General features: G+C 45.6%; 3 protein-coding genes and 1 long non-coding RNA gene across 6 annotated transcripts in view; 1 reads left to right on the forward strand and 3 right to left on the reverse strand.

Moving 5' to 3' along the window:
• The first annotated feature begins 9 nt into the window (after window positions 1-9).
• LOC121812702 lies at window positions 10-2,242 on the forward strand. The gene is made up of 4 exons (XR_006053250.1): window positions 10-453; window positions 792-917; window positions 1,056-1,116; window positions 2,035-2,242. It is a non-coding gene; the product is annotated as an uncharacterized LOC121812702 (long non-coding RNA).
• A 3,707-nt stretch (window positions 2,243-5,949) lies between these two features.
• On the reverse strand, window positions 5,950-8,985 carry qrfp (pyroglutamylated RFamide peptide). 2 transcript variants are annotated; one of them, XM_005950188.3, is made up of 2 exons: window positions 8,798-8,985; window positions 5,950-7,362 (listed from the first exon to the last, which is right to left on the reverse strand). In XM_005950188.3, exons 1-2 carry the CDS (start codon window positions 8,897-8,899, stop codon window positions 6,778-6,780), a joined length of 687 nt encoding a protein of 228 aa, XP_005950250.1. In that variant the 5' UTR covers window positions 8,900-8,985; the 3' UTR covers window positions 5,950-6,777. The 2 variants fall into 2 exon arrangements, with proteins under 2 accessions (XP_005950250.1, XP_042071443.1); XM_042215509.1 differs by lacking the exon at window positions 8,798-8,985 and adding an exon at window positions 8,153-8,360.
• A 705-nt stretch (window positions 8,986-9,690) lies between these two features.
• LOC102300202 (LIM/homeobox protein Awh) lies at window positions 9,691-14,008 on the reverse strand. Its single transcript, XM_042215508.1, has 7 exons — window positions 13,628-14,008; window positions 13,196-13,314; window positions 12,471-12,679; window positions 12,286-12,394; window positions 12,072-12,204; window positions 10,721-10,947; window positions 9,691-10,075 (listed from the first exon to the last, which is right to left on the reverse strand). The coding sequence occupies exons 2-7, from the start codon at window positions 13,310-13,312 to the stop codon at window positions 9,695-9,697; spliced, it is 1,176 nt and encodes a 391-aa protein (XP_042071442.1). The 5' UTR covers window positions 13,313-13,314; window positions 13,628-14,008; the 3' UTR covers window positions 9,691-9,694.
• Window positions 14,009-15,436: 1,428 nt separating this feature from the next.
• The window catches only part of LOC102300507 (tenascin), a 46,832-nt gene continuing 45,523 nt past the window's right edge, over window positions 15,437-16,745 (reverse strand). Inside the window, exon 20 of one of the 2 annotated variants that reach the window (XM_042215511.1) lies at window positions 15,437-16,687. In XM_042215511.1, coding sequence (XP_042071445.1) covers window positions 16,589-16,687 — 99 coding nt within the window. In that variant the 3' untranslated portion in view covers window positions 15,437-16,588. The remainder of the gene's footprint in view (window positions 16,688-16,745) is intronic. The other variant, XM_042215512.1, reaches the window with a different exon arrangement.

Raw genomic sequence — 16,745 nt, forward strand, 5'->3', positions numbered from 1 at the left:
AGTCTCTTTCACGCACCTTTGAGACAAATTGAACCAAAACACACAAAAACCATCAAACTAGAGCCTCACCACGTCTGCCTCGTCTCACACAGTGTGCCAGACGCCACATAAACATCAAACCAAACAGCAACACACACGCACTTATCACTTTCCATTTCCTCCATCCAGCTCCACCTGATCTGCACGTGTTTGCAAAGAACTCCAGAGTGCAGACAAACATCGTCCTCACCTGCCTCGCCACGGGCTTCTACCCCAAAGACGTCACAGTGACGATCAGGAGGAACGAACGTGTTCTGACCGCAGACGACGGCCTGAAGAGCTCAGGACTTCTCCCCAATAACGACGACACGTTCCAGAGGAGAGAGTACGTGGAGGTTTTAAAGTCTGACCCGGCTACATACAGCTGCGACGTCTTTCACAAAGCGACCGGTGTGGGAATTTCTAAGAGCTGGGGTAAGAAACTGTCATGGTTGTAAAAATGTTCTTTTAACTGGAGACACAAACAGACTCTGCTGTTCACTGTGTAGGTTTCTTCCTGTCCAGTCATCTGATTGGTCAGTTTATGCATCAGTAACACAGCAGTGTAATACCGTGTGCTACCTGACATCCACAGGGGGCGCTGTTTCCCTCAGTGTAGCCATCAGCAAAGAGAGCAGTGCTGCTAGTCTGTTTAGAAGCTGCTGTGTTCAGCTTTAAGGGTCACATGTTCCTCACCTGCACAGCTGATTTTCACAGCAGCACAACTGAAAATGAACCAAAGGTGAAGTAATGTTCTTGTTTTGTGTGTTTAGATCTCAACCTGTTACCTGTTCCTGATGGCGATGGATCTGCCGTCACTGGTCTGGTGGCAGCACTCCTGCTCATGCTCATCGGTGTAGGCGTGATTCTGCTGGTCCTACGTAAAAGACGCAATAATGGTAAGAACGAACAGCCCGTGTGTCAGACCATCAAACAAAAGCATCTGACTTACCCACTCTGTGTGTGTGTGTTTCTCTGCATGCATGCAGAAACACAGCAGATGAGTTTTAATGCTTGCTGTCTGTCTGTGCTCGCAGGCAGGAGCAGCGCAGATACACCAGAGTCGCAGGAGTTGAACGATGTTCGTCAGGAGTAACAGTGAGTTTCTCTCTCATCGTTCTGCACTGAGTCACATTAGGTCGGGCCTCCTTCACTAACAGCCTGTATTAATCTGTAGTGTGCACGCACGCTCAGATGTTTTATTACCTACACGTGTCGATTCTCTGCCCTCAGATGTGTAACTGCCTTCGAACGTGCACGAGTCACAGTGAAGGCTCATAAGATGAAGCACACAATGAGGCGGTGTGCATGTTTCACGGAGTTTTGTGTGTGCTTGTTTTCTGCACAGTGTATTTATGTTTCATGTGCACATGTTAGTGAATGAGGCTCAGAGTGAGTAACAGCACCATCACCGTCTCTGTCGCCTCCTCTGAGCTGAGGACAGCAGCTGTCCTGACTCTGCTTCCTGCTGTTGTTGCTTGCATGATGTTCCAGATGTTCACAGCTGGTCAGAGGTCTGGACTGCAGGTGGACTTTCTCCTAAGAGTAGATGCAGTCTGCAGTTTAGCATCGTCCTGCTGAAACATGAAAACATCGTCTGGGTGGATGCTCCAACTGCTACCTACCTGTCAGCACTGATGGAGCTTTTCCAGATGTGCCAGCTGCCACACCCAGAGGCACTGATGCCCCTGGAGGTGTGGCAGGTCTCACCACCGTCTTTAAACTTCGTGCTGCCATCACTGTGACACTCTTCTCCACCCACTCCACCCTGCTCTTCTTCACCTCTCCTGTAAAGGAGGAGGAGAACGCTGGCTCATGTCACTGACCAGTTAACCTGATGAGTTTCAAACTGTTCCTCCAGCTGTTTCTTTTAACTCAAACTTCCTTTTTTTGTTTACCTCAAACCGACTCTGAGACGCATCACTGCTCAAATTGAGCTAAAGTTTGTATCAATGGGGTTTTCTGGTTATGAGTAACTGAGCATGTAAAATGATGCTGCTGCGTTCATCCCTGCAGATGGAGATCAGAGCTTCCACAGAAGCACATCGAGACTCGGTGGGACCAGATTTACTGAAACAACACAAACATTTGTTGCACTTTACAGGTGGATCAGCATTAAATGGGATTCCATTTAATTCAATGGATGGGTTTAAAGAATTGTTAATGCCCCTTGCAGCCAAATCTACGGTGGCCCTGAGAGGTCCAACTTCAACAACAACAACAACAAAAAAAGCAAACAGAAAACACAGCAGAAGCAGACAAAGCACAACTACAGTGTTTCTGGGGACGCAATAATGTGACGGACCGGCTGAGGAAGTGACAGAAACCAAAAGATGTGAAGAGTTGAACTGAAACACGCTTAAAGAAAGCTTTAAGGGTTAATCTGTGAAAATAATGTAATAATAATGTGTGTTTTAATCACATGATTCCTGTAACACATGTTTGCTGTTGGGGGGCAGAGCAGGTCATACAACTCAATTCATTTTTATTTATATGGCACCAAATCACAGCAACAGCCTCAATGCGATTTTTCTGCATTTTTCTGCTTTTGTTGTGTTTTGTGTGTTTTTGAAGCTGGCGGCACGGTGGCGTTGTGTTTGGCGTTGTGTTTGGCGTTGTGTTTGGCGTTGTGTTTGGCGTTGTGGTTGGCACTGTTGCCTCACAACAAAATGGTCCTGAGTTCAATTCAGGCAGTGTTTCTGTATGAAGTTTGCATGTTCTCCCTGTGTTTGTGTGGGTTTCTCCACGGTCCAAGGACATGCAGTTTGTAAGGATAGCTTAATTGATTAACCTAAATTGCACATAGGTGTGAATGGTTGTGTGTCTCTGTGTGTCAGCCTTGCCACAGACTGGTGACCTGTCCAGGGTTTACCCCGCCTTTCGCTCTATGGCAGCTGAGGCTCCAGCGACCCTGAAGCGGATGGATGGATGTTTTTAAAGCTGCGGTGCGCGTCACGTCTCAGGGCAGTATCAGAGTTTAAGTCGCACGTCAGTGTTTTTTAAAGCAGCTCAGAGCCTGAGAACATGTTTGGTCTGACATGATGCTACAAAATATATGTGCTTTAAGTTTACACATTTTGACCCACAGCGGTAAAATTCTGATGACGCGGTGTCGTCACACGGTTGGGTGGGCGAGGTGTGCGCACACTTGTGGCTGCGAGAACTCGAGAACGAGGTGATGTAGGACGTTGCCGCCAGTATTTTCTAAACTGGTAACTAAAGACGGCACAGGTACTGAGTTTAATCATCTTTGTTTCTAACACACAGACCGTCACTGTGGTATCATTAACGCTAACCGTCACGCCATCATGAGGGTGAGCAGTTAGAGTACAGGAAACACAACTATGACACTGATTTCATGTTTTAATAAATGGGTGGAATATCTGCTGTATGACTCTGTGACTTTGTGTTTTCACTGTGTGATGATGAATAATGATGAGGTCAATAAAAGCAGGACTGACAGGTGTTTAACATTTAAAGCTTTTAATTTGAAAATTGTAATGAACGTTAATATTTCTGGAACCAACTTTTGTTCTGTGTGCAGGTCACTCGTTATTCTGCTGTGGTTGTTTTAAAGTGCTTTATAAATAAAGGTGATGATGAATAAACAAACATAACTTTACTGTTGTGTTTTTGTTCCATTGTTAAATATTTAGATATATTTTAGGAAGCATAAAACAAATGTTACAGAGTTTTAATGCTTCTGTATTTTTATTCTCTATAACTAATAAAGTGAAATCGACGAGTTTCTGTCCAGAACATCTTCTGAGGTATTTTAATGGCGCGTTTCTTTGACACTACTTCATTCTAGTCGTTGCTTTTTACCCTAGTACAGATATTTTACACACGGAGTTATTTTGGAAAATATTTTTTAGAATAAAGACTTAAAGTGATAATAAATCTTTTTTTAAGTCAGAGCTGGCTGTGTTTGCAGTCATTCATTGAACTTAATATTTATGGATGCATTTTGCAGTTCTCTCTTGCACAACATCTGTCTTACTTGTGTCTGTTTTAACTTTAAATTTAGATTTTACTTTAGTTTCTATGTGTGAATATATGAACTCTTGCAGTGTCTCATGGAGTCTTTATTGTAACTCTGCTGATTTGTTGTTTCCAACTTTCAGACGTCTCTGATTTCTGACTCGTTTTGCAAAAAGCAAATAAAAAAAGTCTCAAATGTTACAGTCTGCAGTTTCATCTTTGTTGTTTGAATTATTGTATACCAGACTTGTTATAAAGTAAAAACCAGCACATTGATCCCACATGTGAATGTCGTGGATCAGAGCTTGTGTGATAAGAAATGTAGCCACAGTCTGCAGATGCGTCTCTTTTTATAGGTTTGACCTTTTTTTGATGCAAACGTGTGTTATTGCGTGTCTCTGTGTGGTTGTAGTCGTCACGTATGAAAGGGCAGCGTACTGTAAAATCATCGGCCTCATTTACAGTCTGTACTCACAAGCATGTAAGTGAAACTAATATTTTAGAAGAAGCAAAAGTAGAACGTGCAGCTTAAAAATGGCCCAGCGACTGACGGCGGTTACATTAAGGAGCCGTGGGCCCTCAAACACAGGGACTGGTGTTTGAGGGCCCACGGCTTCAGTGTTTATGGGCTCGTGTTCCTTTTGTTCTTAGTTTTGTTGTTAGTGGCTGATTTTCATTCATACTTTGGTGTTGTGAGTCTTTCTTTCTGTAGTCATATTTGTAGTTATATTCTCTCCTCTAAGTTGATCCTCATTCAGTTTCCCAGTGTTTGTTTGGCACTCTGCGTCTGTTTTACTTCCTTCTCTGATTGTCCTGATTGCCTACAGCTTTGTCCTATAACCCTCCTGTTTCCACTTCCCTGATTACCCGTCCCCTCACTATCCTCACAGTCTGCCATCTTTGACACACTGACAGAAAATTGATCAGTACTTTGCCCCGCTGAGCTTTCACACCACCTTAATGTGGAGGCTGAACTGGACGCCTGTACTCGGTTACCAGGGTAACATGGTGTTGTGCCCCCATGTTGGGCTCAGTATCCGGTCTTTGAGTCTGACGTCACTAGCTATTCCCAGGTCCAAACTCAGCTTCAGGTCCTAAAGTCAAACGAACGCTGCAGCATCACTGAGAGTTAAAAACTGTCTAAATTCTTCCATCTTTAATAAAATGATCAGCGTTGCTGCTTTACCAGGTGTAACATGAAGTTTAACATCCAGGCATCCATGAAAACAGAATTATTACATTTAACGTTAGAAGTTAGCAGGAAGTTAGTTCGCTAGTTACCTAACATGATATAGCATGTTCTGACTGAGAGATTTCTGAAAAAAATCAAACGTACAGCTCTGCTATCACTTCCAACATAAATGAAGACAGAAACTAAACAGCAGTGACGTTTGTAGGGTTACTGAAGTTGGGCTAGCTGTATATAATGATGTGCTACGTGCGCTCCAACCTTTTTTGCGCCACGGACCGGTTTATGCCCGACAATATTTTCACGGACCGGCCTTTAAGTGTCGCGGATAAATACAACAAAATAAAACTAGTACCGGTACCGAAAAAAGAAGATTTATTCATAACACACGTGAAAAGACCCAGGAAAACCGAGTAACGATAAAAACGATAACAAAATAACGCTGAAAACCGATAAAACCCTGAAAACCAACATTTCACACCTGAGCCTCAACTCTCCGGCCCGGTACCAAACGACTCACGGACCGGTACCGGTCCAAGGCCCGGGGGTTGGGGACCGCTGCATGTAGAGTTGCGACACACAGCTATGTTAGCATAGACAACAGTGAAGCTGGAGGATGAACGCTAACTTTTTTCCACTGATAAAAGTTAACTAAGGTTCCTGATGGTTAGAGACAAATGCAATCGCATGGCAGGATGCTGTAAACGGACCAAACTTCAGCCAGGAGAACAACTGAGATAATCCATCCACAATACGAGGTTAGTCATTATATACTGCTGCTGGGCTGCAGCTACATCGTAAGGTTTTAAAAACTGAGCTTTAAAGTGAACAGTGATGATAAAAACCGTGAGAGGCCGACAGGGATCACTGACTGTTTTTAGGGGCTTGTTCAGATTAAATAGAACAAGATACAAAACATTAAAACAAGTTAAAAACACAACAGCCTTAATAAACAGAGGGTAGTTTGTACCTGGAGGCAGGATTCATACGTCATCACATAAAGATAAAAACGAGTCAATAAGGGACAAACATGCAGTTCTGTCAGAGCAGAGGAGGGAGCTGAAAATGTGACGTCGGGAGATGAAGCGCAGGTGATGTCACCTGGAGGGAGTGGCTGGAGCAGGAGGACTCTGTGGTGCTGTTTCCTTTTTGCTCCCAGGAGGAGCTGGTGCAGTTGTTCCTGAGGTAAAGGTGCTTCTGAAGAGTATAGAGTGAAAACAAGACAACGTCCAGCCTTTGCAGCTGTGCCGAGAGCTGCACCTCCCAGCTCTTTATTCATGAGTCATGTTCAAGCCAACAAACACACACACTGACAGAAGCTCCGTGCACATGCTTATATTACACTTTCAGATTAGACACGACGAGCTGCGCGCTTGTTCTGTACATCCTGTAACATGAGCCTTCATATTGTTTCAGAAGGAGAACAAGAGCATAGGATAAAATCTCGTTTCTCAGGTTACCACGTTTATGTGTTTACTTTTGTGCCATGTTGTTCTGAAAATGAAATTAAAAGGTGTCACATTTACAGAGTTCATGATGTGTGCTGTAATCTGGCAGTCCCCTCTGAAGCGTGTCAGCCTTTCTTTCTTTCATCGCTCTCGTCTCTTGTCCCTGTTGACTCCGTCCTCGTCACTTCCGCTTGTCCTCCTCTGTTCTCCCTCTCCTCCTTCCATCCACTCCCCGTCTGTCCATCTTTTCCTCCCAAAGCGGAAACCAAACCCTCCCTTCTCACGGCTGACAGCTTGGAGTCCTCCCGCAATGGAGGTCAGAGCATCGTTCCTCTTCCACCCGTCCTCCCCCTCTCCCCCCTCCTGGTAGTGCATTCTCTCCAGAGAGTGACCCCCAGGGAAGGGCGACAACGGCTGGGCCATCAGGTCTCCTCTCTGGGCCTGCAGCAGAGCTGCTTCTTCCCACGACTGGTCATCCTCCTCACTCTCCTTACCTGGCTGGATGTCTCGAGGCCACTCGGCCCAGGCTTCACTCCGGACGTCCCCCGGCTCTTCCAGAGCAGCCTGGAGGTGCAGCAGGGTGGACTCCAGCTCAGATCCACCCACTGTGGGCAGGAGGGCGGTGGGAGGATAAGGGTATGATGTGACGGGGTGTGGGATGGAGGAGAGGAGGGCGAAGGAGAGGAGGGCGAGCTGCGAGGCACCAGGATGAAAAGAAAGTCTCATCTGGAAACAGAAACAGACTTTTATCAGCAGGTTATTGTGTTTATTAGCTTTGATCAGCTGATGATAACGGTCGAGAGAGGAACTGAAATATTATTAAACAAAGGGTAAAAATACTGCATTTGAAGTAAAAACCAAAAGAAAAAAACTGTGAACATTATTATTGAGTTTGTCTCATCACACACACAAACCCTGAATCCGCCTCCGCCCAGTAAACAGGAAGTGCTGTCAGTAACCAGATAGAATAATGAGTATTTGTACGGAGATAAACAACGTTTAGAGAAACTTCTTCAAGCTGACGAGTTTTACTTTTTCAGCAGACACATATTCAGTACTTAAGTAGAAGTACAGATACCAGTGTTAAAAATACTGCAGTATAAGTCAAAGTACTGATTATACTGCAGTATTCAAGTAAAAAAAACAATATCAGTAGAAATAAAACCTTTAAATCAGTTTAAATTTTAATTGTAATGAAAGAACACGAGCAGAGAAAAAGATAAAACAGCAGCTGTTTTACATGGTAGACGCCGACCCCGCCTGTGACCTCCACCACAGTGCAGCAAACTAACCCTGCAGTTTTAAGTGACTCAGTTTGTTCAGCAGCAGCTTTCACCCTGTGAAAAACACCATGTCACACAGATTTAGCAACATGAGCATCCTTCCTTTAACTCTGAGCTCCCTGTCTTTTCTCCCCCTGAAATAAGCAGCTGCAGCACACTGTGAGACAAACATCAGCAAACTGTGTGTTTGCTGATGTTTGTTGAGCTCATAGAAACGCTGCCTTTCAAATTACCTGACACTTTAAAAACGTCACTCCCTTCACGCTCGCTCCTCTTCTGTAGAGCGAGCTGGATGCTGAAGTACCAGCAGTGGTTAAATATGGATAAATAAAAACTTTAACCCCTGACTGTGGCCCACAGCTGTTCCTCGTTCATCTCATCTTACCTGGTGATTAACAAACAAACAGGATTTCCTCTCATGTGTTTCTGTTTAGGCTCAATTCAGTTTGATACGTAAAACATCAGCAGTAGAAAATACATTTTGTTTAAAAAACGTAGGGAGTAAAAGTAAAAAGTAGCCAGAAAAAAAGTACTCAATTAAAGTTCAGATACCTGAAAATTCTACTTAAGTACAGTAACAAAGTAACTATATTTGCACATGTGAAAAAGGCTTCTTCCTGTTTGTCTTTCACAATAAAAGCCTTCAACATACCATGGTGAGCTCACAGTAGAGAGAGATCTCGCTCACAGCTCAGTTTGTGTCTGAGATAAACTCCAACCTTTGGTTTTAATAGTTTTGATATATTTCTAATATTTCAGTAACCTGCATGAAAAGTTCTAAACTGACTGAAACGCTGTTTCTCGAATTAATCTGGAAATAATTCACTGAAAACACCAACGAAGAAGACACACAGCAGAAACCTGCAGCCGTCTCTTACCTTGCTCCGTGTGCAATGACCTGCTCTATCTCCTCGAAGAATCTCCACATCTGACCTTTTTAAAAACTGCCCGCTCTCCTCTGCCGCCCCGCCGTCGCCCATTGGTCACTCGGCCCTGTGACGCATGAGAAGGCGAGCGCCGACCACGATAACCTTCATACTTTCTTCTGAGAAACGATGACCCACTTCATCACAGAGGCCCAGCGAGTCATGGCAATTATCGCCGTTTGATTGTTGAGGGTGACTCATTAGGACATTTCTGAGGACGGCGAGGGATTCCTTCCTTATACCGCCGCTCGTTATGAATGTCAGCTCGCTGGGGAAACACAGACACACCTGAAAGAATGTCATTCATGATGAGGAATCGTCTCTGTGACGGATCCAGACCTAAGACCGAATGATGCTGCGCTCAAATTACTGCCAATTATGTGACCACAGATCTGCTGAGAATTGATTTCTGAGAAAAATGCTTCACCTCCGGCCTTTTAATGATTGAAAGAAGAAAGTCTGTCACTGTTTCCATCACATGCACTCGTTAAGTAGTTCGAGGAACACGAGGAAGTCGATCGTTCATTAGAAAAACAGTGAATGTGATCAGGATGTGATGCCAACGAAAGGTAAGAATGAAATATGCCGTTTCAGATCATACAGGCGAGGTCACCGTGTTATGATGTTTCATGCTGGTGTCCTGTTCCTACCATGAGCCTCTCGTCAGTGAGAGCAGAGCATGAAACTCAACAAGCTCTTAGGTTCATGCTAAACAGACAAACAACTCGACACGTCACAGGAAAAACATGAAAGCTGGATTTTAACAATATATTTATTATCAACCTCACAAATCCGACAGCTCGTCACAGTTTGAACTCCGTCTACATGTGTTTACTGTGTTTTCACTGACTAACAGTAATGTGGACCAAAAGCATCAGCGCTAACTTCTCCACCTCCTGCCTCCCCAAAGTCACCGTGGACCTCCAGGGTGGACATGCACCCCGGTGCGCTCTGGGAGTCGTAGTCCGGGAAGAAGTCGGGGCTTTGCAGCAGCTCCTGGGAGGGGTGGCTGATGACCTGCTCGCTGAGCGGGGAGGTGAGCAGGGACAGCTGCAGCTGGTCGATGGTGCTGGTGGGAAAAGGCTGCGATCGGTCCGGCGGGGAGCAGGTCGGGGATGAGGGACTGGTTGCCATGGTGGCAGCTCTCGGAAGAGCAGAGGGCGAGTTGACCTGAGAGTCATCGGAGAGAAGGGAACGGCGGAGTTTGGCCCGAGCGTTCTGAAACCACACCTGAGGGACAACGAGAGGGACAAGAAGACGTTTGTCACTCAGCCCACAATCCACAGTAAACCACACCGTTTCCATTCATCTCAGGACAAAGGGCCCACGTGAGTGGAAGCATCCCACCTCTCCCACACCACAGCTGAGTACCTGCACATGATTACAGTCTATCTGCATCTCCGTGCTTGTTTTACATCTCTGCAAACAGAACAGCTGCAGACACACAAAATAACAACAAACAAACAAAAAGGAGGAAAATTGCATGAAAATATGCAAAAACTCAAAGATGGCACAAATCTATGAAATGTCTCTAAAAGGTCTGAAGAACAACCAGAAAGAGATAAATGTGTGTGCAGCAGAAGAAAACCCCACAGCTCTGTCAGGGCTGAGAAGTGAAACCAGACAGGAAGTGACTAAACCTGCACTTCCTCTAATGACCACTGGAGGCCCGCTCCAGAAGCCTGTGCTCAAACCTACAGCAGAAATAAAGACGGTGCAAAGCTTCATCGTTTATCAGAACTGTGTGAGTCAGTGTTCATCTTCAACCCTGTGCGTGTGAGGATCTTTGACTTTTACACTGCTGAGCCAATAAGAATGCGGCGTTTCATTTTAAACGGAGGCCTCGAAGGAGCCCGTCCTTCCAGACGTTTGTACCTGCAGGACTCTCTTGGGCAGGCCGGTCTTGTGTGCGAGGCAGGTCCAGTCTTTACCGTCGGGGTTGTGTTTCTGGGCAAAGTACGACTCCAACGCTCTGAGCTGCTCGCTGCGGAAGCACGTCCTGATTCGCTTGGTCCTCCGGGGGATCCGCCCACCTGCCGCCCTGTCGTCCGATCGTGGCTCTGGACTGCTGACAGACTCCTCCCCCTCACCTGACACCTGGGCTGAATTCGGCCCCGACCAACAAAGCAGAACAAAACTTTCATTCAAAATGAACTTTAGAGAAGTTTGACTGAGAAAAGGATTTGAACATTTTATTACATAATGACTAAACTGCATTTTAAATCACGTTTGATGGTTTCATGATAATAAATATTAATAACGGTCTTCACCCTGGCCTCCGTAGCGCTCTCATAGTGACTGTATCAGGACTACGGCGCAGCGAAGCGTAAATGCCGGCTTTTATAAAGAATCTGTTATTCTGACCTCTGTTTGATCCTCAACTCGTCCAGATCTCGTCGTTAGTACTTTAAGCTGTTTGATGACCGACTTTAATATCCGGGGGGGTTAAATGGATGTTAAAGGCTTGTGCGACCTGCAGGTAAGTGGTCCCAGGTACAAATCTAACCTGTCCTGAAACGTGACTGAATATGTCGTTTAGTTGGAAACATCATCTTAGTTTCGGTGGTCAGAGCGTAAAACTGCAAACATAAAACCAACAGTGAGAGCTGGAAGGTTGCTGACTCCACACCAACATTTTCCTCCATGGACGTGAAACTTCCGTCGCCGTGTTTTCATGACCTTTCTGCTCCAGTTAACTCGGCATCACGAGCAGGTCATCTATCAGGAGGTTGGTAGTTTGATCCCGGGCTGGTTTCCCGCTGATGTGAATGTTAGGAAAGGCTTAGATGAGGAAAAGCTGCTGGTGTGAGCAGGTGACTGTTGTGTTGCTCTGCACACAGTGTGGTTCGGTGCTCAGGCTGCGACACAAACACTGCATCAGTTTTCACTCCTTCTCTCACTGTTTGGCAGTAAACGTGACGACTCCATGAGTGACAGGATTGTTTCATCAGAGCGGGAGCGTCACTCCCACAGTGGGAGTAGGAGTGACTGCAATACTTAAAGCTCCATGAGTGAGAACGGGCTCATCATCATGTGTGAAGTGAGTGGAGGACTTCCCAGCTGGGAGCAACATCTCCAAATGCTGCTCGGAGCTGATTTAAAGTGATTAAAGTCGAGTGGTCGGAACTTCCTGTATTTGACATTTAAATCCAAACAGAGTGGGAGAGCTCGACAAGATAAAACAAATAAGATGCCCACAAAGGCCCCAGAAGTTCTTCACACTCACCATCTAGATGCTGTTTGGGCTGCAGGTCGGGGGGGGGCTGCACGCCCCCGTCACTCTGATAGTGAGACTGACAGTAGAGGTTGGCGCCCTGCATGCAGTACAAGTTCCCCGGCATTAATTTCACGTCACACTCCTGCAACACATCGGACAGACCGTCTGCATCTATTCAGAGCTCTTTAACCTGAAAATAATAAGACGAAGCGTGGAGGCTGACCTGGCAGGAGAAGCAGTGAGGATGGAAAGTCAGCTCACCAGACCTCATGACCAAATCAGAAGCTGGGATTGGCTGGAAGCAGCGAGCACACTGACCGCCTCCAAACATCCTGAGCGGGAGGAGAAAGCACACCAGAGTCAGAAAGGTGAAAAACAGGAAGCAAAGGAAGGCGAGACCTCGCAGACCTGCAGTAGTCCTGCTGGCAGTAGATGTTTCCGTCCCTCCAGTACAGCGACGGGTGCGTCTGCAGCTCGCACTGACACTGGCTGCAGCGCAGACAGGGGTTGTGCCACACCCGCCCCGCAGCCAACAGGAAGAAGCGGTCGAGCAGCTGCTCGCCACATCCGGCACACGTCACTGGCTCCTGGATGGACACAGCTGTTGGAGCCTGAGCCTGACAGACGGATTCAATGTCAGTGAACATTTACTGATAACAGTGATGTCACATCTGGATCAGAGAAAATGTGATTGCACAGTTACTGAGCAGGAGGCCGACAAACACCTGAATATTCTCCCAACTGCTTTTAACTGTAAGCAGATTATGACTGTTTTTGTATCAGATTCAGCAACAAAATGTTCTTTATTCACTGATTAATGTTATTTTAAATGAACCAGAGCAGTACAGATGCTGTGTTTTGGTTTTTATCCAGAAAACAGCTGTTAGATGAGTGAAATCAGAGCATGTGTGCAAAAGGAAATCATAACTTTTGACTGATCGGCCGTCAGCAACAACATGACAGTCGAGTACAAGTAAAATATAAAAACTAATGTTGTATAAAACAAGAATAAAAATATAATAATACAATAATAATACTAATAAATATTACTATTATATTATTTTTATATAATTATATATAATATATATAATATATAATATAATTATATAATAATAATTAGATTTAATATTCACGTTATTTGCAGCAGCGCTCTCCTCTGCGCCGCCGCCCAGCTCCGCCCCCTCCACCTCGTCACCAAGGTCACTGCCGTACAACAGGTCGTCGAGGGCTCGGTCATCTGGCGACATCATGACTGAGAAGCAGAGGAGGCGTCATCAGAGCGATGAAAACCTCAGTGAAGGTCGCGACCAACAAGCAGAGTCCCAAACATCGAGTCAGCCGTTTCTATTCGTTTCTACTCATCCTTACGTCTCTTTGAAAAATGTATCACATGTTTTTAAGGCTTCATTTTGTCCTTTGGGTTCTTTATGTCATCATCATTTACAGTTTTTGTTACCAACAGGACAATAGAAGATATGAATTCAATGAGAAAGTGGTGGAAATGCGAACATTACTGCAGCTCTTATTTGCGATGCAGGTGGATGGAGGAGATGGAGCGAGCTTACCTGTGCTGTTCAGAAGCTTCTGGTTGGTTTTCCACTGAGCGTGCTCTGTGCGAACCCTCTCCAAACCCTTTAAGAAGAAGGACCAGGTTCGTTCTGCTGAAGTCACAAACGCCGCTCTGCTTGAACAAAAACCCTCCTCAGTCTCAGCCTCTTCCTCCAGGCAGTGGACCACCTGAGCGCCCTCAGCCCTCCAGGTGTCTCTGCAGCCACCTGTCTCGTGGTTTTGGGACTGGTTTCCCTTCACATGAGACCTGCCTCCACCTCATTCTCAGCCAATCGCTTTGCCCGCCTCTGATCACTGGTCTGTCCCCAGTGACGCCCCGGACACACACCTGTAAACAAGCAGGCTCAGAGGACAGGTGAGATCCACTGTGATTGGTTTCCTGGTGAGCAGAAGGGTGGGAGGGTGGGAGCTGCACCCTGGGGACCAATTAAAAAACAAAAGGTTTTTAAAAGCACATCTGGGAGCTGAGGTGAAGAAAGACACCTTTTCCCTCAATGCTTCAGCTGAACATGGACTCAACTGGCAACAAACACGAGACATTTTCTCCACAGTTGAAAGAATCATTCATGTCCTAAACATGAGCGTACGCTTATCTTAGACTGCCCTACAATCACAGGGCTCCATCACGTGAACGGTCTAAGGCTTATGAAAGGGTGATTTTATTGGGTGTACTTGTTGCTAACAAAGAGATCAAGCTTCTAAAGTCACCGAACCTTTCACCAGAATGTGAACAACACACAACATTTATGGGACACAGGCGGTGAGGTGACCTGAGGCCATCATTCATATCATCAAGCTAGTGTTAGCTCAACATTTAGCAACATTTGGACAGAATTCATGTTCACGGTTGGGTATAACGTGGTAATAATAAGTTACAATGCACAGTTACTGTACTGACATATGTCACTAATGTCACAGTGTTACCTGCTGTTACATACTTTTTTTTCTTTCTGCACACTTGAGCAACAACCAGCTGATATCAGTTTGTGTGGAGTGGTCTACAGTGGAGATAACAGTGCGCATGCATGCATACATACGTATTTTTTTTCCTCTGAAACAATAAGCTCCGTTGGAGCAGCCTTTCAACGCCTCTCTCTGTCTCTCGCAAGCAAAGTTGACCCAGACAACAAAGTAAAGCTAGTTTTCAGCTACAAGCCCGACACGAACCCGACGTATCAGCCAGAGGTCCCTTTACTACGGTTCGGAGCCGCGGACCTGTTTTATATACGCACCGAATAGTTTCTAACGAGATCGCTGCAAAAAGTGCAGCCTACCTAATGTCCACCTACTGTTACTCATTTATATGGGGGGCGATCGTGGCTCAAGAGTTGGGAGTTCACCTTGTAATCGGAAGGTTGCGGTTCGGCCCCGGCTTGGACAGTCTCGTTCGTTGTGTCCTTGGGCAAGACACTTCACCCGTTGCCTACTGGTGGTGGTCAGAGGGCCCGGTGGCGCCAGTGTCCGGCAGCCTCGCCTCTGTCAGTGCGCCCCAGGGTGGCTGTGGCTACAATGTAGCTGCCATCACCAGTGTGTGAATGGGTGGATGACTGGATATGTAAAGGCTTTGGGGTCCTTAGGGACTAGTAAAGCGCTATATAAATACAGGCCATTTACCATTTATATTAATTTGATCTGCTGGTGTTGGTGTGGAGAGTAGCCTTCAGTAATAGTAATAAATCACATTCATGTAGCTGTAAACAGCTAACAGATCATATATTAAGTAATCCAAAGTATTCAGAATAGTTACTCTCATTGAGTAACGTAACGAAATACGTTACAGAATACATTTTGGGGCATGTAATCTGTAATCTGTAGTGGAATACATTTTCATAGTAACCTTTCCAACACTGCTGATACTCCTCTTCCTCCTCTTCCTCCTGCTGATCCAGGTGCAGTTTCTGTGACATTTGCTCAGTGACACCTTGTGTGCATCACAGAGAGAATAACTTTGAGTAAACGACACTGCTCAAACTGCACTGACACGCTGTTTGTTAATATATTCAACATTTTAAAGATTAAACAAAAGAAAGAATGATTTCATTCATATCCTGCAAACAGAGAGTGTTTAGTCACAATGCAACCTTGACTCCAACAGATGAACCCGTGCAGCTGTTTAGTTTCACTTGTTTTATTATTGAAGTCATTGGGAGGCTTCATACAGAACACAGGGAATAAAACAGATTTGTTAACACAACGAGAAGGCGACAGAGCACAGACCCGTCTCCATTTACTGCGGGGCCACAGTGCACCTGAGGACCCTCAGAGAGTGAACACCGGGGGGCGCTGCTGAGCTTTAAAGTGGGGCTGCTGCTAAACGAGCTTCTAAGCAGGACCTGTGCCTGATTACATTTCACTGTGATCTGATCTGAAACACTAAAATGTTTTTTGGATCATTTTGTCCTTGAAAATGTTTTTGTTCTTATTTATTTTTCAAATTTGAGGCACACAGTGATGGAAAAACCAGGGAGTGACGTGTGGGCTGCGTTTCTGGCCTGTGTGTCGCTCATATCCATCAGATCTGACTGAGCCGAGCACTCACTGGTACCAGTAATCTTTCTAAGAGGGTTTTGAGTTGTTTTTTTTATCTTGTGTGACTTTTATTTGGTCTGAAAGCCTCACAGTCTGCTTTGGATCAGGAGCCACGAGGGCCTCTAGTTTGAGACTTCTGATCTCTCAGAGCATCTGCATGTGAAACCAGAACTGTCTAACTGGACCCAGCCGTGATATAATTTGTGTGAACTGAGCCTTTAAATATGGAGGAAGACGCCCCGCTTTAAAATACTGGCGAAAAGGAGGAACCTGTACAATCTGCAGTAACATACTGATAACTGACTCTATACAAATCTTCTAACAGGAGCCCGAGCTCCCCGTTTCAATGTGTGCGTTCACACATGTAACACACTGAGCATGTGTGTTTAGCAGTTCATCATCATCATCATCATCAGCCTCTCTCTCGCTCATCCTCGGGACGGAGGCCTGAAGGCTGCCGGTCTCAGCTTCATCTCAGTGAACGGGACAGAAAAGTCTTTTCCTTTCCAGGCGGTCCAGATCACACCCTGAACACACACACACACACACACACACACACACACACACACACACACACACACACAC

The sequence above is a fragment of the Haplochromis burtoni genome, unplaced genomic scaffold (genome assembly GCF_018398535.1).
Source record: "Haplochromis burtoni strain Fernald_Lab_line unplaced genomic scaffold, NCSU_Asbu1 Contig_740, whole genome shotgun sequence".
Lineage (NCBI taxonomy): Eukaryota > Metazoa > Chordata > Actinopteri > Cichliformes > Cichlidae > Haplochromis > Haplochromis burtoni.